Source organism: Pteropus medius, unplaced genomic scaffold (genome assembly GCF_902729225.1).
Source record: "Pteropus medius unplaced genomic scaffold, Ma_sr-lr_union100, whole genome shotgun sequence".
In the NCBI taxonomy this organism is placed as follows: Eukaryota; Metazoa; Chordata; class Mammalia; order Chiroptera; family Pteropodidae; genus Pteropus; species Pteropus medius.
In genome coordinates this window covers 19,462,389-19,484,679 of record NW_024340696.1, presented here as the reverse complement: position 1 = coordinate 19,484,679, position 22,291 = coordinate 19,462,389, and the positions used below count along the sequence as shown (strand labels likewise).

At 38.2% G+C, this 22,291-nt stretch overlaps 2 protein-coding genes across 12 annotated transcripts in view; both read left to right on the top strand.

The window, feature by feature from the left end:
* The first annotated feature begins 27 nt into the window (after positions 1 to 27).
* HARBI1 (harbinger transposase derived 1) lies at positions 28 to 7,648 on the top strand. 3 transcript variants are annotated; one of them, XM_039868487.1, is made up of 4 exons: positions 28 to 160; positions 625 to 739; positions 857 to 1,671; positions 5,893 to 7,648. In XM_039868487.1, exons 3-4 carry the CDS (start codon positions 1,002 to 1,004, stop codon positions 6,270 to 6,272), a joined length of 1,050 nt encoding a protein of 349 aa, XP_039724421.1. In that variant the 5' UTR covers positions 28 to 160; positions 625 to 739; positions 857 to 1,001; the 3' UTR covers positions 6,273 to 7,648. The 3 variants fall into 3 exon arrangements, with proteins under 3 accessions (XP_039724421.1, XP_039724420.1, XP_039724422.1); XM_039868486.1 differs by having other exon boundaries at positions 33 to 160; positions 630 to 739; XM_039868488.1 differs by lacking the exon at positions 625 to 739 and having other exon boundaries at positions 59 to 160.
* A 5,062-nt stretch (positions 7,649 to 12,710) lies between these two features.
* The window catches only part of AMBRA1 (autophagy and beclin 1 regulator 1), a 148,118-nt gene continuing 138,537 nt past the window's right edge, over positions 12,711 to 22,291 (top strand). For 6 of the 9 annotated variants that reach the window (XM_039868417.1, XM_039868386.1, XM_039868376.1 and 3 more), the window contains exon 1: positions 12,711 to 12,936. The gene's annotated coding sequence lies outside the window, so the exon portion shown is untranslated. The remainder of the gene's footprint in view (positions 12,937 to 22,291) is intronic. The other 3 variants (XM_039868425.1, XM_039868409.1, XM_039868402.1) reach the window with 1 other exon arrangement.

The window sequence follows — 22,291 nt, the reverse complement described above, 5'->3', positions numbered from 1 at the left end:
AGAGACAGCGAGGACGCGGCGTGGGGCGGTCGCTGACGCAGAGGGGCGGTGCCTATGCTGAGCGCCGTGGCGGCTCGTGTGCGACTGCCGGTTCCGGAGGAGGGCAGGATCCGGCTGGGTGGGTGGGGAGTGCGGCTGGTAACCTGGTAGCCTCCGAGAGGTGGGTGACTGGTCTTAGCTGACCTTGAGTGGTTGGCGCAATCAGACTTCCGGAACATTTCGTGTTCCGTAGTTAAGGTGCCGCTTAAAAGCGGCGGAGTCGCCTCCTAACCTTAACTGTCCCATTCTCTTCTTCCGCGCCTTCCTTCCAACTTGTGGGTCTTCCCTACTTCCTAGTCCTCACGAGTCTTAGAGCACACAGTCTACGTCCATCGGGCCCGGTTGTGGGCGGTGTTTTTGCCCTTCCTACCTTGTTAGACTGGTTTGAGCACCTCTCGCATCCATCCTATACTTATCAGGTGGAGCCGGAGGGCTTTGAGTAACGAAACCCGCAGTGACTAAATTCCTGCCCTGGGTGGTTATGACCTATGTCAGCTGCTTCATGACCTGGATAGTTAGGAGCAGGCCTCGTTTACTTTGTGGATAATTATGCCAACACTTCCATTAATCTTTTGCTCTTCTCAGTGCAGATGCCAGGCGTTAAATGAGCCACCGAAATTCAACTCCCATTATCCTTGAAACCAAAAACAAGACTGTCTTGTGCAGCCATGAATTAGTGGAGAAAAACCCAGACTTACAGGTATAGAATCTTTTGCTTAAACAAAATGGAAATTGGAGAAAAGGAATTATTGTAGCCCTTGAATCACTTTAAAGTCTTCGGTTATGTTTCTAATTTTTTTTCTTTTAATTTTTACAGAGAGAAGATTATAAATGCCAGTCATTTAACATGGTTAGCTGTTGAATTCTGACATTTCTTTAAATACCTTCTTGCACCAACATCTTCACTGAAAAGAGTTTAGGAAAAGTAGCAGAAGGAAGGAGAGTCATTATTTACATGGACCATGGCTATACCTATAACAGTGCTTGACTGTGATCTCTTGTTGTATGGCCGAGGTCACCGGACATTGGACCGTTTTAAACTGGATGATGTGACTGATGACTACTTGATGTCTGTTTATGGTTTTCCTCGACAGTTCATTTATTACTTGGTAGAGCTCTTGGGGGCAAGTCTTTCTAGACCTACTCAGAGATCTAGAGCTATTAGCCCAGAGACACAGATCCTTGCAGCACTGGGCTTCTATACCTCAGGTTCCTTCCAGACTCGGATGGGAGATGCTATTGGAATCAGTCAGGCATCTATGAGTCGATGTGTTGCCAATGTCACCGAAGCACTTGTGGAAAGAGCCTCACAGTTCATTCACTTTCCAGCTGATGAAGCCTCCATGCAGGCTCTGAAGGATGAATTCTATGGTTTGGCAGGGATGCCAGGGGTAATAGGGGTGGTTGACTGTATCCATGTGGCAATCAAAGCACCAAATGCTGAAGACCTCTCCTATGTGAACCGCAAAGGTCTGCATTCTTTAAACTGCCTGATGGTGTGTGACATCAGAGGGGCACTAATGACTGTGGAGACAAACTGGCCAGGCAGCCTACAAGACTATGCTGTGCTGCAGCAATCTTCTCTTAGTAGTCAGTTTGAAGCCGGGATGCACAAAGATAGCTGGCTGCTTGGTAAGTTTGTAGGGAAAAATGCTTATTTTGTAGCCATAGAAAAATTATATAGCAGAGTAGAATGAAATATGGCAGTCTATAGACTTTAGTCTCAGTCCTGTCCTTTTTTTTTTAATGAGACTTCAGGTGAGAACTCTGAGCTGTAATTTTTTAAATCAGCATTTAAAAAATATATTAAAGTTTAAAAGTATATTATTTGACCCAGATCTTCTAAGAGTTTATATTGGAGGTGCATGTTCATAAATATGAGCATTGGTGATGTAAAACAGAATTACATATAAGAATTTTCATTGCAGTACTGTTTGTGGTTGAAAACCAGAAGCCTGCAAAAATATTCCCTTTAAATATAACCAAATACTTCTCAGTAGATCTGGCTAAATATAGTACATCCATACAATTGAGCCTTAATTTTTATCATCTGTAAAATGGTGAAAAAAATGTCAACAGCAGTAATACCTATTGTTAGGGATAGGTAATATATAGGAAAGTTCACTATAAAGAATTGTATAAATATGAAATGTTATTTTGCCATTGGTGATTGTCTCTATATGAAAAAGATAGTAGACACACAGTTGTTATAGGAACTCACTTCACAGATCTGCCCAAGTGCCATTGGAAAGACAGGCATAGTGATATGAGTAGGACAAGAACCCATTCATAGTGAGCCTTGCATTTAGTTAACAGTGATAAAACCCTTGAGCTTGGCAGCTTAGTTTTGTTTGCTTGTTTGTGTGTTTTAAAGTACTGCTCTGATATGAGCAACAGGAGTTATCTTGTATACAACATATGTGAGAGATGATACATTAAGGATTGGAAGAGTTCTCTTTCAAAACCACTAATCATATGTGCACTGTACATATTCATAACACAGTGTTTAACATGTAATAGACACCCAGGAATTATTTCTCTTTAATGGGTTTTGTTGCTCTTTAATGTTCTCACTGACTCATAAAAGAGAAACCTCCCTGTCAAGTGGGAAGAGACTACTGTTGCAATGATTGGTTTGGCGCTGCCAGGGTGCCATGTGTAACATCTTGGAACTTAGCGATTTTCTTGAGTTGTTGCTTCTGCATACCGTTTGCAGTGCACCACCACCTTTTCACTTTACTGGACTTTTATCTTAATCCCACCTTGTGCTTACTTTGAACTTTCAAATTTCCTACAACTCACACCAAGAAGTGAAGGAAAGTCTGTTTTGCAAGTGTCTCTTCTAGCTACTTCTTCCACAGCTGTGGGAGTACTTGAGTTCCAAGCTCATTTCTTGTGAAACCACTTTGGTACCCTCACTGTAAAGGCAGCTAAAATTTACTGAGCATTTAGAATTTGTCAAGCAATGTTGTAAGCACTTTGTATTGGGATCCTTATAAAAACTCTTAAGGAAGGTAAATACTAATATTAATATATTTACACATGAGGAAATTAAGGCACAGAATATTTAAGTTACTGTGTTCAAGTTTTAAAACTAGATCATATGAGGAGTTATTTGGCAAATACTCTTTTTTTTCAGGACTTCAAGGTCATGTAGGAATTACTGATTTTCTTTCTCTTCACATCTTGGGACCCCAGATTCAGTTGGAATCATGGCTTTAAAGTAGTTTTTGAGCTGTTTACAGGACATAGTTGAAAATAAGTAAAAACTCTGGCAAATTTTTATATACATTTCTGATTCCCCTCTTTACAGGAAGCGTAGAAGTGGGAGAGATGGATATTGCAATAACATTTAACAAATGTTTATGAAGTTTTGGTACCAGGCTACATGTTAGGCACTAAGGATAGGGAAAATAGACCCAAGTAGAAATTGATTTCCTTGGTACTGTCAGTTCTGGTACATACCCATTGGAAAGCCTCCATGAACTCTAACAGGAAATCTAGTTTGAAGACCCCTGAACTAGTATTGTGTTTTGCGAATTTTTCAGATCAAAAGAGTCATCTGGAGATTTATTAAAAATGTATATCACTGGGCCCCACTTCAAACTTTGGGAGTGATAATTTTCAAGGAAAGAATCTAGACATCCATTTTTAAGAGGTGCCCTAAATGATTCGTCCAAATACATAAGTTTGGGAAACACTGGTCTTTAGAGAATGTGTGGACAAAGGGGTAATGTAGGGGAAGAGCAGCAGGATTATGAGGAATGAAAATATGTTAAAAAAAAAAAAAAAAGATGGCTGGTTGTATCTTGACGCCATTAGATTTGTGGAATAGTTCTAGATTTGCCAAATCTATGATTGGCTGTGATTCCCTTTTCGTTTGTTTAGCATATTTTACTGTGAGTGTCATCCCTTCATGTCTTCATTCTCATCTGTCACTTCAGAGTGCATTACCCAATTCTCCATCTCTAAATATACCTGTTCCTGCAAACAATTCAGCCTGAGTTATTTCTTCAGCTCTTGGTTTAGTCTTGTTAAGCAGCTTTGGTAAGATCTGCCAGAATGTCTTGTGGATGACTGATCATGTAAGCAATTGTAATCTGTTTAGCAATTCTGATCCTAATCCCCTCCTGAGTGTGTCTGTCTTCCAGTAGTGTTTGGATTGTAACCAGTTATAACCAATTAATGACCATGAAGTATTTTATAAAAGTTCTACATTAACTAGTTTGTTCTGTATGTCTCCCCTATTTAAGGCCCATACTGTTTCTCACAGAAACATTGGACAAATGTCATTTGATATCTCTTTTACAGAATTACACTATTGTTTTTGTGATTCTGAGTCTGATATTAGCATTAGTGACTAGCTTCTTCCCCTTCCTTTGCCTGACATATTAAAGGATGGCTGACTATTTTGATATTCTCATTTGTAAAATGAGTTCAATAATATCTAACCTGGCAGAATTTGGATTGGATAATAAGAGAGAATATTTTTAAATTACCCAGCACAGCGCATGCTTCACAATAGGTATTCAATGAGGCAAAGGTATTATTTTCATTATTAGTTACAACATCAATTATTTAAATTCAATATTTAGTAGAAGTGAGTTCAGTTAAGATATAGGTTGTACTTAGGACAAAAAGGAAAAAAGTCGACCAAATTAAAATTTGAAATTATTATGAGACTTCTTAAATATTTCAAGTATATCCAGTATACCTGAAACTAATGTTGTATGTCAATTACATTCCAATAAAAAATTTTAATTGAAAACTATTAAAAACAAAGTTAATCCAGTTCTCGGAACTGTAAGCTTCTAAAGGAGAAAAGTACTATATGTTTTGGAACCGTGCCGAACCCTCTCTGAACAGTCCATAACTATTTACTGAAATTGCTGTTGGGTCAGGAACACAGCAATTGTGCAAGTTGGTACTCCTAGGGCCTTTTTGTCTCAGTTCTAAGAGGTTACGCTTCCACGTGAGACATTTTTTCTGCCAGGAGTAGTGAGTCAGGACAATTAAACATTATAGAAACGTCATACTGTTGTGTTAGGACATTGTACCCCAGTTTTGTGTTTTGTTTTAGCACTTCCCAGGATCATTTGATAAGGAAGTCACTTAAGGGAAATGTGTATTATTTTAATTGATTTCTGATTTCATTTTCTCATCACTGACTTACTATTTGCATCATTATATTAATGTTCTTTGTTAATATGAAATTCTACCAGTTCCTCTGTTTTAAAGTCATTGTTTCAGTGAACATAGTATTAAGGAAGGCAGAACACATGAATTCTGATGTCTACCACAGATGCTGGCACTTTTATTTTTCTTAGCACTGGGAGAATGAATTATCTGAAATCCCCAGGTAGTGCTTTCAGATCTGACATTTTTAATGGTAAAGTTAGAAATTGTTTTCATAAATGTTTTTGAGATCTTGTGGCAGAATTCTCTTTCTCTTGTGCACTTTTGCTCTTTCGAGATTTTGAAGATTGGCTTGCTATGGGATAGTTTTTACTAAACTTTTATTATAGAAAAATATCTCTGAGCTCAGAAAATCTAGGAATTTTATTTCCTCCAGAGCCGTATCCTTTCAGACTTGGCTTTCTTTAGCTATCAGTCTTTTTCTCTGTTGGTTTTAACCAAGGATGTTCCCAGCAAAAATTCATGCCTACCTGCTCATGACTGTGGCATGCTTTCTCTTCACCACAGCATTCCCTTTCCTTCTTGATTTTTCTGGTGTGCTTTGGCTCCAGAGGCTGTTGCATTTTCTCGTTCATTCTCTGTATATATTCCTGGATTTTCCTTTTTGTTTGTATTCTAGTTATAATCACTTGTAATTTCTTTGGGCCTTCCCCACAGGTGACAGTTCCTTCTTTCTCCGTACCTGGCTCATGACCCCACTTCACATTCCTGAAACTCCAGCCGAATATCGCTATAATATGGCCCATTCTGCAACTCACAGTGTGATAGAGAAGACTTTCCGAACCCTCTGTGCCCGATTCCGGTGCCTGGATGGATCCAAGGGGGCACTGCAGTACTCACCAGAGAAGTCTAGCCACATCATCCTGGCTTGTTGTGTCCTCCACAACATTTCCCTGGAACATGGGATGGATGTTTGGTCCTCTCCAATGACAGGACCCATGGAACAGCCCCCCGAGGAAGAGTATGAGCATATGGAGTCCCTGGACCTAGAGGCTGATCGTATCCGTCAGGAGCTGATGCTCACTCATTTTAGCTAATGTGGAAAGTGGAGAGGAGGGAAACTTTCTAGAAAGAGTTGTGACAAAGTTCCTCCCTCGTCACCCCCTACACAGTTCTATCATTTAGCATGACAGTGTGTGGACACTTGTCACAAATAGACATTTAATCTGTGTGTTTTACAAAGGTTGGAGCTATGCCAGAATATCTTTATTCATTTGCAATTTTATTAACTAAACCAAAACCAAGATAACTCTTCCCTACTATGCATTGGACTCCAGGTTGAGCGCCACTCATCTGAAAGCTCACTGGTTGTAGATATTTATGATCATACCTACAAAATTAAAGCAAAGGGGGAAATGGTATCTAGCCAGGACACCCTTTTTTGTTTGTTTCAATTATCTGGATATTTCAAATGAAAATAACATTTACTTGTCCTGAATTACTTGGATGGCATTTCAGCTTTTCTATTTTGCTTCCTATATAGGCATAGGAATAATCTGAGACAAGTGTAAAAAGTAAATTTAAGTTGAGGAATGGTCTTCTGATGTAAGTAAATGACTACTAATCTGAGTTTGCAGCTTTGTATTTTTAAGAGGATGTTAGGGACAGTCTGAAACCTCCATCTTTAGTCTTTCTGCAATAATTGTACTGTGACCTGGACTTAGTTCCTAGGGAGAACATCTGGACTCCAGCTCCTATTTCCAACCCTGAGTCAGAGTTAGATGCTAAGTGGGTTTAAAAACGCAATCAGCTTAAAGAAGACAAGTCAAGTATAGATAAAGTAGCAAGCTTACACTTTGCAGGAGATCTAAAGACCCTGATAGGTTGATAGAGGAGATTTACCCAAGTTTTGACAGCTTACATCTAAATAGGTCACATTAGATCACATTTCTTATGATTATACTGTTAGAATGTCTGGCCATTCAGCTTTGATATTCTTTATATAGAAGGAAGATTTAGAGAATAAAGAAAGCATATGAAAGTATTAAAAAGGAGAAGTAAGAAGAATATAATTTCATTTGAAACGAATTTAGGAGTTAGACCTACTTGAAAATCTTATGTACAAAGTGATGGACAGAATTTGCGAGAAAATAATCTCCCACCACGTCTTATTCTAAAATTGTACTGATATAAAAATAACCTGATTGGAATAATGAAAGTGTAAATTAGGTTCACACGTTTGTGTCATTGCTGGGACAAAAAGAGACTTTCCTGAGAATTGTCTTGTTCCCCGTTTTTCATCCACTCACTATGTGATACCTCTGAATTGTCCTCTTGGATCATTTCCTACCTGCCTTTGGCAATGTTGATCTGGTGATATTCAAAGTAAAGAAATGAACAGCTGATGACAGAGAAGTTTGGAAATAAATTGAGGGTGACTCATCCGCAAGATTAAAAACAATTTGGATTATTATCTGCTGTTTATTTCTACTCCAAATGCTATTTCCCATCGTCATCCTACTCTATAAAGAGTGGATCCATTTGGCATGAGGTTGAATTAATATGTCATTGAGATAGCAGAGGACAACAAAGAGGTGACTGAAAACTTTAGCTCTATTTATTGTGCGGTGGAGGTGCCCTGTTATATTTTTTTAATTTGTAAAGTTTAACTTGTGACTCAAGCTTGCTTAGTCTTCTCCTTCGTAAGGCAGTATTTTGACTCTCACAGTCTTTACAAATTTCCTGAGATGGATATTTTTCCCTATAAAATTTTGGTTCTGAATATTGTATGAGGAAAGGGTTACTACCACACATATTTTATAAGTAGCAAGGTAGAGTGTAGTCTTGGGAAGTGCCTAGCATTTTAGCCTAAAAAAAGCTACATTGCAGGAAAATTGGAGTTTTCACAACTTAACTCACTAGATGGTGACCTGAAGCCTGAGTGGGAAGGACAGTGTTGGAGAGATTTCAAAAGCAATTTCAAGTCTATCACTTGCACACCGAAGATGATTTCTAAGTGCTGAACTGACCAAACATTGGCTGGCAGTGTTTTTCTCTGGGAGCATTTTATTTCCTAATAATTCTACAGAGTAACTGTTCAAATATTTTCCTTTAATCTCTTTTTGACCTAGATTTTTACAGGCCAGGATTTTTTCAGTTCACAGTTACACTTTCCCCAAAATGATCTAGGGAAGGGATCAGAGTCTTTACTTTCAAATAGCTATGAATTTACTGATAGAAGCTTTTTCTAAGTGTCTGAGAGGTCTCTTCTTGAGGCTCTTATTGTGGTTTTATAGTATCTTCCTGGTACAGTTTTGGGAAAGAGTCAAGAATTTGCCTGTCTTACGTAAGCCTCATCTTCCCATAGATGACCATCTGGCCAGCATGAGTTTTCCACATTTGCCCTTAGATATTTCAAGATAGCAAAGTCCAAGGATATGTTAAAGGAAAACTACAATATTGGGTCATCACTGGTTTACTAATTCCAAATTATACAAAAGAGGGATCATAAACATATTTTTAGTTTAAAATGAACTGAACAGAGAGGGAGCTCCTTTCCTGACCTGTGGACTGTAAGAGTCTAGCAAATTAAGAACAAAAAACAAGACACAGTTTTAATGGAGTCATACAGTGAAGATGTGTAAGAGGTAGGGAGGGGCAAAATAGAGGCTAAACCAGGTGGTAGACATACTACAATTGTATCCCTGCCTGAAACAAACTGAAAACAGCTCAAAGACCAAGCTTAGCACTTGCTTTCCCTGACAATGCAGGGAAATTGAGGATGAAGACAAGAAAATGAAATCAAGGAGTCTTAACCATTGTGCATTCACATATCCCCAGGGTCTATATTGCTCTCTAGATCGGACTTAGATTTTACAAAATTGTAGATAAAAAAGATCATGGACTCAGAATTAAATAAGACTTTGTTGACTGAAAATGTCCATGCAGGAAGAAGGGTAAAATGCTCGCTGAAAGATGGGGACACCCCAGTTCTCTGGCACATAAAATTCACAGGCTTTTTTAAGAAACAACTATAATCTAAGACTCCCTTTGTGATAATCAAATAGGAGAGAGAAGATCTCGATAATAAATAGGAGCAAGGAAAGTAGACCTTGAAATCATAAATCAGTAAATTTGGAAAAGTGTTTGAAAGGAATCTCCATGTTTGCCCAGCAAAACATTTGGGAATCTATCATTCTGTTGAGACTTTCTTTACCCCTTACATATACAGCTTTCTTTATGGAAGGGCTGATTTCTTTGCCATTCTAGAGTCTTAAAATGTTCATACATTTCAATCCATTGATAAATTCCAATACTGGAAATTTATTCTACATAAATTTTAAAAAAAGAGCCTCCCAGGATTGATCTCTGAGTTGCTCCTACATCACCACACTGCTTCTAACTCTACCATCCAGTCCAAAGTATGTACATTAGCCCATCGTATGTACAGTGCTGTGAGACCAGGCTACAAAAGAACAAAATAGAATTGCAACAGTAAAACCTACATTGGCTCATCATTTTGGCTGCTTAAGGCCCACCTCCTCTTCCTGGGCTTCCTAATAAGACTTATGGTACTGCTAGAATTACCTCATCTTAGGTTCAGGCCTGATTTGTTTCTCAGAGCCCAGAGCCAAGATAAGGAACCATCTCCTCTCCTTCTCTCCTTTCTCCTGCCTTCACCCTTCAGTCTAGGCAATGTCCCCGGTTCAACATGCCCCAATCCTCTTTTCCTGGTTTAGTCTTTCCAATTCTTTTCCATGTGATTGATAGTGGCTAGGTCCTTTCATAGAGTGACTAACTGTCCTGGTTTGCCCAGAGCTGTCACAGTTTTAGCACTGAAATTCCTGAGTCCTGGGAAACCCCTTAGTCCTCAGCAATCAAGGACAGTGGGCATTCTACTTTAGGGAAAACATTGTCTTACCTTCAAGGTGGTGGCTCCCCCAGGAGAATCCTATTAGAATACAACAATCAACATAATAGTGTCATCCTACTCTATAAAGAGTGGGTCCATTTGAGTCTTAACACAAATATGTAGGCATCACTAGTGTATCCCGGGATGATCTTTACTTCTGCCTACCTAGTTTTCTTTTTCAGGTGTTCCTCCTGTGTAAGGAGATTCCTGTAGGTTTGAGGGTTTCAGCTGATCTCTTCTATCCAAATAGAGCTCTCCATAAAAACAAGCAGTAATGTACTGTCACATTGAAGCTTAAACCCATACTTGAAAAGAAACAGTTCTCTCAAGAAATTTATCAGCAGAGAGCAACTCTGCCTGCAGAATAAGCCATATATTTTTTAATGATTTCACTGACAATTCTAGCCTCAGCTTCTCCAAAATCTCCATTTTTAGATGGCATAAGATTTATATTTGCATCACCTTCAGGCGTTTCCCCCAGAATAAAATTTTCCAGCTTTTGAAAAACGAATACTTCTTGTACCTTTAAAATTATTTCCTTTAGCTTTTCTCCCTGAAATCTAGGTTTCAAAATAATGTCGTTATTTGGTCAAGTCTGAATGAGGACTGTAGTTGCAGACACTTATACCCCACAATCTTCTCCAAGAAGGAAGCTTCTCTAAAGCATGTATTCTAGAAGTAGAAACTCAGCTCCGGGGTGAAAGCAAAGGAAAGTCTATTTGCCCCCTCCTCATCCAGCTACAGGAATGTGGTAGAGACTGCTTATTTAGTTGTCACCTAACATCCATTTGCCTCTGACTTTTGGTGGGTACATAACTGCCCAGGATAAAGACTAATTCTCACTTAGGTTGGTGATGTGACTAAATTCTGGCCAGTGGAATGTATATAAGTGGAAATGTCCTGTGCTATTTTCAAGATGTGTCCTTATGGCTAGGAGATAGGCCTTTCCTCTTTCAGTTTCCTGCTGATTGGAATGTAGACATGATAACCAGAGCTTGAGCAGCTCTCTTGGACCTGAGATGAAAGCCTCTTAGGGAAGATGTCAAAGCAACAACATAGAAGCCTGGCCCCTGACACTGAATGGCCACACCTGACACTGAATGGCTGTACCTCTCTGGATTTCTTTTATGTGACAGAGAAATAAACCTCTACCCTACTTCTTTACTCTTTTTGTTTATGTGTGATAGGTTCTAAGCATTAATTGTAAGGTTATAACTGCCTCTTTCCAAGAGCAGCAATATTTGGAAGCAACATACATATTCAACAATGCGGGGCATGATTAGTGTATCCTCTCATTGGAATACTGTGCAACTGTTAAAAATTAACTATTAAAGACCTTAATAGAAAAATGACATAATGTAAAACAACAACACTGTCCTATCTGTGCTTAAATTAAACTTCTAAAAATTATGTAGGGTATTTCCAAGGATTACAAGGGAACATGAACAAATTAAAACTTTGCATTTTGGAAGCAGATTATTAAATTCTTTCTTTAGACTTTCATAAATGTTGCTATAATGTTTACTCATTTAAAAAGTCTCCTAAAACAGTGGTAGAGAACAAAAGCTCAGTGTTTTGTCTTCATATTATGGATGCTGGTCTCATCCTTCATTACATATGTAAGTTGTCCTTTAAGTATTTTCACAGACCTGAAGAGATTTTTTAAAATTACAATAATTTATAAGTAAAGCTAATGTTGTAAGGATGTGGTCTTTTACTTTGATTAGATTATAAACTCTTTAAAGGCTGGGATTATCATTTTCTTTTTATAACTTTGCTCTCCAGGTCTCCTCCCTCTTTAGGAGGAGGTGGGGTAAACTATTATTGCTCATACTTGGTAATCCATATTTGTAGTGATCTATGTGATTTGTTTAATTGTATCTAGGATGTACATATCAATCTATATTTGTGCTGAGCATATTTGCCCACTGAGAGACTTCAAAAAGGGGCTCTTGTGTCAATGAACATGTCAACACACTTAGTCAGGTTTTGAACCCAGAGACTTTTGATCGTTAGGTAAGAAGCATGCCTGCGGTTCTGGGTCCTTGGAAGAACATAAAAAAAAAAAGTGTGTTAAAAATTTTTTTCTACCTTAGATCAGTCTACACAACCCTGAATTTTCCCAGCTTTTCCTCGCTACGATTATAGGGGCTAAATTGGAGCTTTAGTAGATTTTTCACTTTGTTCTTCAGTTTGGATTCTCTCTCTCTCTGTGCTTCTGTCACATGTACGTGTGTTTATGTATTATAATCTTTACCCTTCATTCATCTCACTGTTGCGTGAGTAAACTAACGATCGAACTTGCTCAATTGAGACAGTGTGTTGGGAGTCCATAGGTAGTCGCTGAACTATAGTTAGACAAGTGTTACTGTGCTAACTTGATCTTCAGTAGTCTCAAGAAAAACTCCAATTGTCTTAACACTTTTGCCGGCAAGCAACACAGAAAATGGCAGAAACACAGCCTCCTTTACTCCATGTCTTGTGATCTGGGTTTGTTTATTTCTGCCTTGGACAGGAGCCGGACTTTGAGTTGGAGCGGAGATCTTTTTCGGCGCTCGACTGTAGTTCCTTGAACGATTGCGCCGGCGCTCTCCCATTGATGTCTGGGACGTTCGTGCATTCGGTGATCTCTTGCGCCGTCTTCTTGCTTGATGTCTCCTGAGCGGCGGCGGCGGCGGCGGCGGCGGCGGCGCCGGGTCGAAGGCTGACTTATCCGCGAGGCCTTGCGCTCAGGCTGCTTTCTCCCGCTGGTCGGTAGAGCGGACCCTTGCTTCCTTCCTGCCTGTTCTTCCTCTCTGTGGCTCAGACCACCCGCCGGGCTGCAAGCCGAGCCCCCGCCCGCCTTGCAGGTAGGCCCGGGAGGAGCCTGGGAGGCCCGGTCCGGCATCCTTCCGCCGCCGGGGTGAGAAGACCTTGGCGCCGGCGGGTGGCGGGCGGGTCGGCTGCGGAGACGCGGCCAGAGGAGGAGCTACCTGGCTGCGTTCGGGGGCGCGGTCGGAGAGGCGGCGGGGGAACTGAAGGGGAAGTCGGAAGGAAGGAGAGATGCTGGGGCTGCCCGGTGTGCTTCGGTAGGGAGGGGATGCTGGGTCTAGGGCGGGCGTTGGCACCCCCGGTGTAGGGGATAATCGCTTTCCAGGAACGGATAGAGCTTTGCGCGCTTTGACTCTCCCTTTCTCCCCCCAGCCCCCAAAGGTACCCGTGTCATGACTCAGTTGTACTGGGGACCCCCTCTGAGATCAGCCTTTGAAGGGACCCTTGAGTAGGTGGAGACATATGGAACCAGTCCCTCTGGCTTCCGTGAGCGAAGTGTCATGTTCTCGTCTTTTTTTCGGTAGGGAAACTGAGGCTAAGGTATGGGACGTGACTTTCCCCCTATCCCTGACAGACCTTTAAATGCACCACAAGTCATTTTTGTCATTTACGTGGTCACGTTTTCATTTTACCAATCACTTTATGTACACAGTGATTTGTCGTTTGATTGTCTGTGACCCTTCCTTCCTAGAAATATAGTCTGTCACTGGAAACTTCAGAAGTAAAGGGGCCATGTGATCTTTTGGTTGGTTTTACTTTTCAAAGTCTATTATTTCTGCAAGCGTAGCAATGACAGTTTCTATTTTTTTAATAGAAAATTGTGTTTTCTGTTTAGTTCGCTTTCTGATTGATTCTTATTCTCTTTTCCTTCTGCCTGTTTTTCAGTGAAAATCTTTCAACTGTAGTGTTAAGAGGTTAATTAATGTCCAACAGAAGATGATCACGATTTTGACGTCAGATATTTGTCCTGAGATAGTTTGCTTTCTAGGAAGCATCTAAAGGAAACCCAAGAAGTCTTTAAGAAGTTTTGTTATTTTTGATCAGTGGTTTAGTTACTGCGTATAATATAGTTAAAAAGTCTGTGTGTAGGAATCATTTAAGTATTGATATATTTAAGTTGAAAGTTAACATTCTTAGAGCTCAGTTATGTTTTCCTTTTGTCTCCCAACTTGGAAACTTTGAGGACTTAGTGTTCTTACTTATTTTATTTTCATTGGATTCAGTGTCATGATCCCAATTTATTTAACTTTTTTGTTGGAAAAAAAAAATAAGCCAAATGGTCATTCTAGGTTGAATAAGTATTTCCATAGTATGGAGAATCAGTAGGAGAATGGTTTTAAGGGAGAATAGACTAAATGCCTAGTCCTTGAATGGAAGCCTGTGTTCCTTTAACAATTTTAGAATTCTTTTATGAGTTTTGGAAAGATTATTGTTCCTCTATTTTTTTGTGTGTGAGGTCAGCAATATTTAAATGAAGGGGACTTGATCGTGAGTGATTTCTTAGTTACCAGGACTTCAGTGCTCCTAGAAAGGGATTAAGGAAGAGCCACCAGACTAATCTCTATGGAGAATCTAGATTGGGAAGTTATATGTAGAATGTGTGTTCTCTGAAAAAGTTTTCATGATAGAAGAGAATTTATATCAGAAGAAATAATTTATAGAAGTATCAATGTCCCCTGGGGATTGATAGGTTCTGTATAGAATTTAGAGTTAATGTAATATCTCAGTGGCTCCTAATGAATGCTAAATAATAAATGGAGTTTGCTAAGAGTGTCACAAAGAAATTTTAGGAACATTTTCTTATGTTTTTGTAGGAAATAGAGGTTTAAGTTGAATTGAGGAGGGCAAGAAATTTGGTCACGATGATAGGAAGTTACAGGGATAGAGCTTACCAGCTTCTCCCTTGCTTTGTGATAGAAATTCACTCCACTGTTAACCTTTCTTGGTTAAATCTTGTGTTCTGTCAATGTCAGATCACACTCTCTTCTGGCATTCTCTTTCAGGAATTTACAGGCTCAGAATGTGACTTAATTATTCTATCTTCTCTTTTAATAAGAAAGTTTTTGGGGATTATTAAAGATGTGAACTTCTTTGAGTGTTTTCTGGAACTTACCCTGGAAGCAGTTATGTATATCATTTGAAAAAGATTAGTTATATATATCACTTGAAAATAAGTGGTTATTTTTATTAACACCAGTAACTTAGCTTTATACTGTATAATTTTAAAATATTTTCAACACCTTTGAGGAAACTTATGAAACTTATGTTTTTGATTGTTCTCTTTTAAACTGCATATTAATACGGAATCCATACATCATGGTCTTCTAAGGTCTTCATGAATGTTGGCAGGTTATGTTGACAATTTTTTTTCACTCTACCCATTTATCTCACTCTTAAAGGAATTGGAGAAAAGGTTTTGTTGTTAGTACAGTTAGGTCTTTTTTTAAAGATATGTCTCAGCCTTGATAGAGTTATTTTGGAATGGGAAGCCAATCTTTTTGCCCAGTGGTTTGGTTTACCAAAAAAAAAAAAAAAAAAAAAAGAAAAGAAAAAAACCTTAAGTTCTTTTAATCATAGTCATTCTTGTTTCTTTATCCAGTTGTTCCTCATAAACTCAAAGAGAACTTTCTGTTTCTTTTCATAATTTATGTTTATACAGAAGTGCGGTGGTACAACCTGTCCTGTGGTTCAGGGGTAATTTATATTGTGTATTTTCAAGCTCCTTCTCCCCCCACCCCAAGTTAATTAGATCTATTTTTTTCCTTTTCATAAAGCTAAAGTGAGTTACTGATAATTGTGATCAGTTATTGTCAGAATGTATTTATGTGCCCAGTAGTATGTGGCAGTCTGCCAAAGTGATGTGGTAAGAAGAAAACAGATTAAGGAATCAGGAGACCAGGGTTTAAGTCCTAGGCTTACCAGCTTACTAGCTGAGAAATCTTGTACAAATTATTTAAGGAGGCCATAGGGAAGGTTACTACTATTCTTTATTGAGCATTTACTGTCATGTTCTTTACATGTGTTATCTCATTTAATACTCATAATAATCCTTTAAGGTAGATATTATTTTCCCCATGGATACTGAACCCAGAGAGTAAATAATTTGACCAGGATCACGCAGCAAGTGTATAGCAGAGCTGGGCTTCCAGTCTAAGGGTTTGAATGCTTTTATGAGTCTGTATTTAAGAATAGGAAAGATAATACTTCTGTCATAATACTTCTGTTGAAAAGAGTACATGAAGCTGCTTCGGAAAGATAAAGTACTCATCAAATGTTAACCTCCATGCTATCTTACAGCAGCAATGAACAGATGTCATCTAGGTTTTTGGACTTCTTTTAAGGCAGCATTATGCTTGAGAGTTATGGAGGGTAGAGGTGACAGACATTAAACCAGCACTGGAAGAGCTTACTAACATGATGAAGAAAGGAGTAAGGGCTTGGACATGCTAGTGAAAGGTGAGTTTTAGGTGCTGCTTATTAAGATTGGATGAGATTAAACATATTTACCCCCTCTATTCCAGTTAGTCCTGGCTTATGTGTCTGTAGGTTAGTGTAGTAAGTATCTTTCTAACTTGTCTTCTGTCTTTTTCCTTTGCTCTTAGGGCTGATAGTCTCCACTTCTCCATCTAAACTTTTCCCTTTCTTCATTGAGTATTTTCTTATACCATGTTTTTCCTGAGGTATGAATTATTCCTATCAGACCTTTTGAAACTATTTCTTGATTGTGACTCTGTATTTTAACGCTTACCTTTTCAGACTTTAGTTCATCTAGCAAATATTTATTGAATGCTCATTAGATGGTGGAATACAAAGGTAGACGTGAGTGTTCTTGCTCTTATGTAGTTTATTCCAGTGAGTATCAAAGTTGACCAGGTATCTGCTAAATACTGAAATTTAGGCTGTGCTCTGAAGGAAACAAACCAGGGCTGACAGAGAAATGAAGGAGTAAGGAGGGCACTGGGTTTTCATGGAGATTGAAGTCACCAATCATGGCATCCTTAATGCTTGTAAGAAGTTACAATCACAACATACCATAACTCAGTAAATTAAGGTTCCCCCACTGCCATCACAATGGGACTCTTCATTTAAGATTGCTACATGCAATGTTTGTTACTTAGTGTATGATGACACTGGGTTTGGCATAGTAAAGGATAACTGTGGCTTAGTTATAATATAACTATCCAGCATGCCTGATTAATCAGTTTACGTTTTAAATTCTAATGTGACCTGAATTTAATTAGTTCTCATGTATTCATTTTTTCCAAAATAATTATTCTTTGGAAGTTGAGTTCAATGGATTTGAACACTAGATACATGCCTTCAGGTGTTTTTCTAGTAGAGAATAAGCTGAAGTACTTAGTCGTATATAAGGGGAGAATTAGGAGAATTGTCATGGAATTGAGAGAAGGAAAATGTAGGTCTCCGCTGAGTGTGTGTATAATAATACCTACAATCTTTTTTGGTGCCTTTCTCCCAAGAATTTAAAGTATTTCGCAAACATTTTTTACTACTTACTGGAATCATATTTCTATCTGTAGAATTGATTTCATCATTTGTTCATTTCTGCTTCCCAGGATAGAATATATATTCTTCCATGAACCCAAATTACTTTGTTTTAGGTATATACGTCTATGATACAGTGAAACATCTAAAATTTTGCTGAGTTGGAGAGGATTAATAACACATGTTTGATTTGGGGAGAGAATCTAGCTGACCGGTGAAAACAGGGCAGAAAAATAAGTCTTCCTAGACTCTTGAATAACAGCAGAGTGGCACTGAAGCCAGGCAGTCTGGGTCCAAATCCCAGCACTACTACTTAGCAGCTCTTCGACTTAGGCAAGTTACTTAACCTCTTTGTGCCTCTTCTCATCTGTAGAATAGCATACAGTTGTGAGAATTAAAAGAGTTAGTATGTGTAAAGTATTTAGAATAGCAAATAGCACTGTGCCAGCTATTGCCTTTTTCAATATTATTAAAGCAAGATAAAGATTATGTGTTCTTTGAAAGGAGAACTAATAATAGTGATGCTAATAGTGATGCTTAGTTTGAAGTCTTCTGAGGAAACTTGAATAGGAAATAGGAAGTTAAAGCAGCATATTTGTCCCCCCTTCCCCTCAGTGCTCTTCAAATTAAAGTAAGAGGATGAGTCCTTACTGGGACAGAGAAACCTAGAAAGCAGCAGTGTCTGAAAAAGTTCCAAATGTAAGATAGATGGCACATTTGAGGATTTTGTAATATATGTAGCAAAACAGGCCAGAACTATTTTAGGAACAAATAAATATTTCTTTGCAAAACAGGTAGAAAATGTTGGCATCTGAATTTTACTATTTTAACTGATTTATCATCTACATGAACTGTAATTGATGCTTGAAGGATTTTGAAGTTGACAAAAAGCATAGGAAAGAATGATATTTAGGGAAAAGTCAAAATTAACAAATCACCTTGGATATAACTTCTGAAGAGTGAACCTCGTTTTGCATAGTGGTCAAGACTAAGAATCCAATAGAGTTAGTTTTTTATTACTCTTATTTCTTTATGCTATTATAAGTTGTGGGTTGTTTCATTTTTGCCTTAACTATTCATTTTTTCCTCTAAATATTTATAATATTTCTGCTCTGTCATTAAAAACTATTTAATGATTAGATTAATTAAGTTAAAAAGGTAGACATCCATTCGGTGAATGTTTTTGAATGTCTGCCTCTGTGGAAGGTAGGGAGTAAGAGTACAGCAAGAACTGATGAGAACTAGTGCTTATTGTAATGCTTTGTACCAGGTACTGTACTAAGTGCTTTGTGCCATTGATTCTTCTTATTCTCATAACAACCTTATGGTGTAGGTACTTTTATTTTCCCCACTTTATAGATGTGGAAATTGTGGAACAGAGAAGTTAAGCAGTCTGCCAAGATGATAGAGCTAGTCAGTGGTAGAACCAGGATTTGAATCCAAGCAGCCTAGCTCCGTAGTCTCCTGCTCTTAATCTCTAAATTATCCTGATTCTAAACTACTTTAAACATTTCTAAACTTTCTAAACTGCTGCCACTATACTAAGACTAGAGCGAAAAACATGGATGTTGTCTATGCCTGTGTAAAGATTATAGTCCAGAGGAGAGACAATACACAAAAAAATACATCAATAAATATATAATTGCAAAGTGTGTAAAGTCCCATGATGGAAAAGTAAAAAAGAGATTGTAGTAGGGGAACCTGAATTATATTAGAGCTTTGGGGAATTTTCTCTGAAGAAGTGATATTTAAATAGAGACTAGAAGTTGAAAAGGGGAGGCAAAGGGAACAGCATGTAGGAAACCTTGGGGTGGGAAAGAACTTGGCACATTTGAGAAACTGAAAAGAGATTGGTGTGGCTGGAACATAGCGAGTAGTGGGAGAGGAAGGGGTGGGGCATAGGAAAAGAACAGAGACCTAGGCAGGACTATGTCAAGAATTTTGAATTTTTTTCCTAAGTATAATCAAAGGTTTTAAGAATGAGTGTTGTGACATAGTATGTGATTTTTAAAGATTACTCTGGCTATATCATGGAAATTATGTGGAAAAAAATGGGAAATTGTGGAAAATTCGGGAAGAGAGGAATTGAGAAAACTAAAATAGGATGTCTTATAGTGATCCAGGCAAAAGGTGATAATGTTTTGGATTAGGCGGTAGGCAGTGGAGATGGAAGGAAGCAGAAAGATTCAGTAGATATTTTAGAATTAGGACAGGCAAGATCTAATGGATTGGCTATGTGGGAAGAGGGAGGTGTCAAGTATGATTCTCAGATTTCTGGCATGAGCATCTGGGTAGATGAAGTTGCCATTTCTGAGATGGAAACATTGGAGGAGGAGCAGATTTTGACTAGAGTTGGAGAGTGGAATGAAGACCTCAATTTTAGACATGCTAAGTGTGAGTTGCCTGTGAAAACATACAAGTGAAGACATCAAGTAAGCAGTCTTTGAGCTAATGCTCAGAAGTGGTGCTGGAAATAAATCTGGATGCTTTTGGTATATAGGAAGTATTTACAGCCAAGAAAAATGGATGAGATTACCTAGAGGAAAGATATGTGTAGACTGGGAAGAGAAGAGTGCTCAAGACTCAGCTCCAAAGAATCTAAGAGAAAATCCCAGAAATGGAAAGAAGAGCATATTTCAAGAAGTGATCACCTGTATTTTGTTATTTTAGCAACACAGAGATCATTGATGATTATAGCAAGAGTAATGTTGGAGGACTGTAGGGCCAGAAGCCAGATTGAAGTGGGTTTAAGAAATGGGAAGGAAGGAAGTGAAGATGGTCTGTATACTTTGTTTATTAACATGCCTATCTCCCCATAAGAAGTAATAATTTTAAGAAGTAATATAATGAGGTCCATGAAGTTAGGAACAGTACCTTTTCATTTTTATGTCCTTGGCTGCCTAGCCTTGGTGTCTTGCCAGGAGGTTGTATTAAAGGAGAAAGGAGCTAGAGAATTAGGGTATTTGCAAGATGGTCAGAATAAGGATTCTCATGGCCTTTATAGGTGGCCTTACGTACTTTTCAACTTTGCTTTGGTTAGCCTTTCTTTTTTCAGCTTGCTACCTAATGGCTCTTTGTATTTTGGTATTACTGGCTTTTAAAGTTCATTCCTTACACTTATTTTTTCTTACTGCTTTCCTATGGTTATTGCTATTGACGTGCTTGGTCATTTATCTTATCTCTTTATTCATTCACTTATTTGTTGGCTCTTATTTCCATACCAGATACTGTATAATTTGACTCTAGACTTTGTTTTGGTTCTATTTTGTTTTCCATTTACATATTCTCAGTCTAATTGGCTATATTTAAATAATAGTAAAAATTTTGGTTACCACTCTACCTAGAATTTTATATGATGACTATCCTAGGAATGGCTAAGCATTTTATGGCTATCGTCCCCACTGGTTCTCCTAGCATTCTTTAAGGGAAAAAAATGTTAAAGTAAGATTCACATAACACAGAATTAACCATTTTGAAAGTGAACAATTCATTGACATTTAGTACATTAACAGTGTTGTGCAACAGCTGTCTCTATACCAGATATATTTCCATGACTCAATAGTAAACCCTCTTTCCAATTAAGCAGTTTCTTTCATTCCTCCTTTCCACGAGCCCCTGGAAACCAGCAATCTGCATTCTGCCTTTATGGATTGATCTATTCTGGATATTTCATATAATGGAATCATACAATATGTGGCCTTTTTGTATGCATATACTGTAATTTGTTTATCCATTCAGCCTTTGAACACGTGGACCGTCTTCTTTTTGGATATCGTCAATCGTGCTACTGTAAACATGCATGTATATGTACTTGTTTTCAGTTGTTTTGGGTATATACTTATGAATGGAATTGCAGGGCTGTAGAGTATGATTTGAGAATTGTTGGCTGAGCTTAGATTGAGATTAAGAATCTCTTTCCTGTATGTTTAATTTTTTGAGGAACTGAGTTCTCCTAACTTACTGTTTTTATTATTTGCATTTTACTGATGGGATAATTGAGGTACAACATCTGCATCATTTTAGCTTCCTATAATCTTCGGAGCAAGTCAGTGATGGAACTGGGAATTTAAGACTCTTAATCATGTTCTTTGTCTAAAGTGACCCATTTAAAGCCATGTTGCATTTACATGAATCTGTTTGAAATAGGCTTCCTATATTTTATAATCTCTTGAAGGGATATTGTTCAGGTGGTGGTAAGCAGATGTTCTCTTTCCATAGAGGACAAGATAAGAGGGAATATGTTTTAATTGCAACAGAAGGGATATAGATTACAAATTAGAAAGAACTTCCTGACTACAAGATACTGGAATGTTACCAAGGGAGTTTGTGAAATGTCTCACCCAAAGACTTAGTAACTATCTTACTAGGATGATTTAGGTTTGGGCTTGTTAAGAAATAAGAGAAATGACAAAGGTGACTTGCTGAGGTCCCTGGTAACCCCAGAACATAGTTGTTTGATGATTAATCAGAACACTATTTTTGGCATTTTAATGAGTCTATTTTCATTTTCCTTATGAAGCTATAATCATAAGAGAGTAGGTGAACTGCTTAAGGTCTCCTGGTAAAATAGAAGATTAGCATTCTGAATCTTATGCTCAGGGATGTGTTCTTCATCATAAATGAGTCTTTTCATGGCTGTGTGATGTATTGTTATGATTTTCTTCCTGAACCATGGGGATCAAAGCCAACATTTGTAGCTCTCATAGAGTATGTGATTTGGGAGTTGTTGCTTGGTTTAGATTCGGACTGAGAATCTCTTTCCTATAAAAATTGATTTGGCTTCCTGTAATATATGTAGACATGGGACTGCATTATAAATAACAGACTAAGGTAATAGATTCTTAATGACTAGTTTAGGAAGGGCCAGGTTAAAATTGCTTAGGTGAAAAT

What these genes read in the sequence shown, in the direction of transcription:
- HARBI1 (XM_039868487.1), top strand. Translation starts at nt 1,002, where the DNA reads ATGGCTATACCTATAACAGTGCTTGACTGTGATCTCTTGTTGTATGGC. An exon ending in CAAAGATAGCTGGCTGCTTG is followed by an intron (nt 1,672 to 5,892) that starts GTAAGTTTGTAG and finishes CCTTCCCCACAG; the next exon opens with GTGACAGTTCCTTCTTTCTC.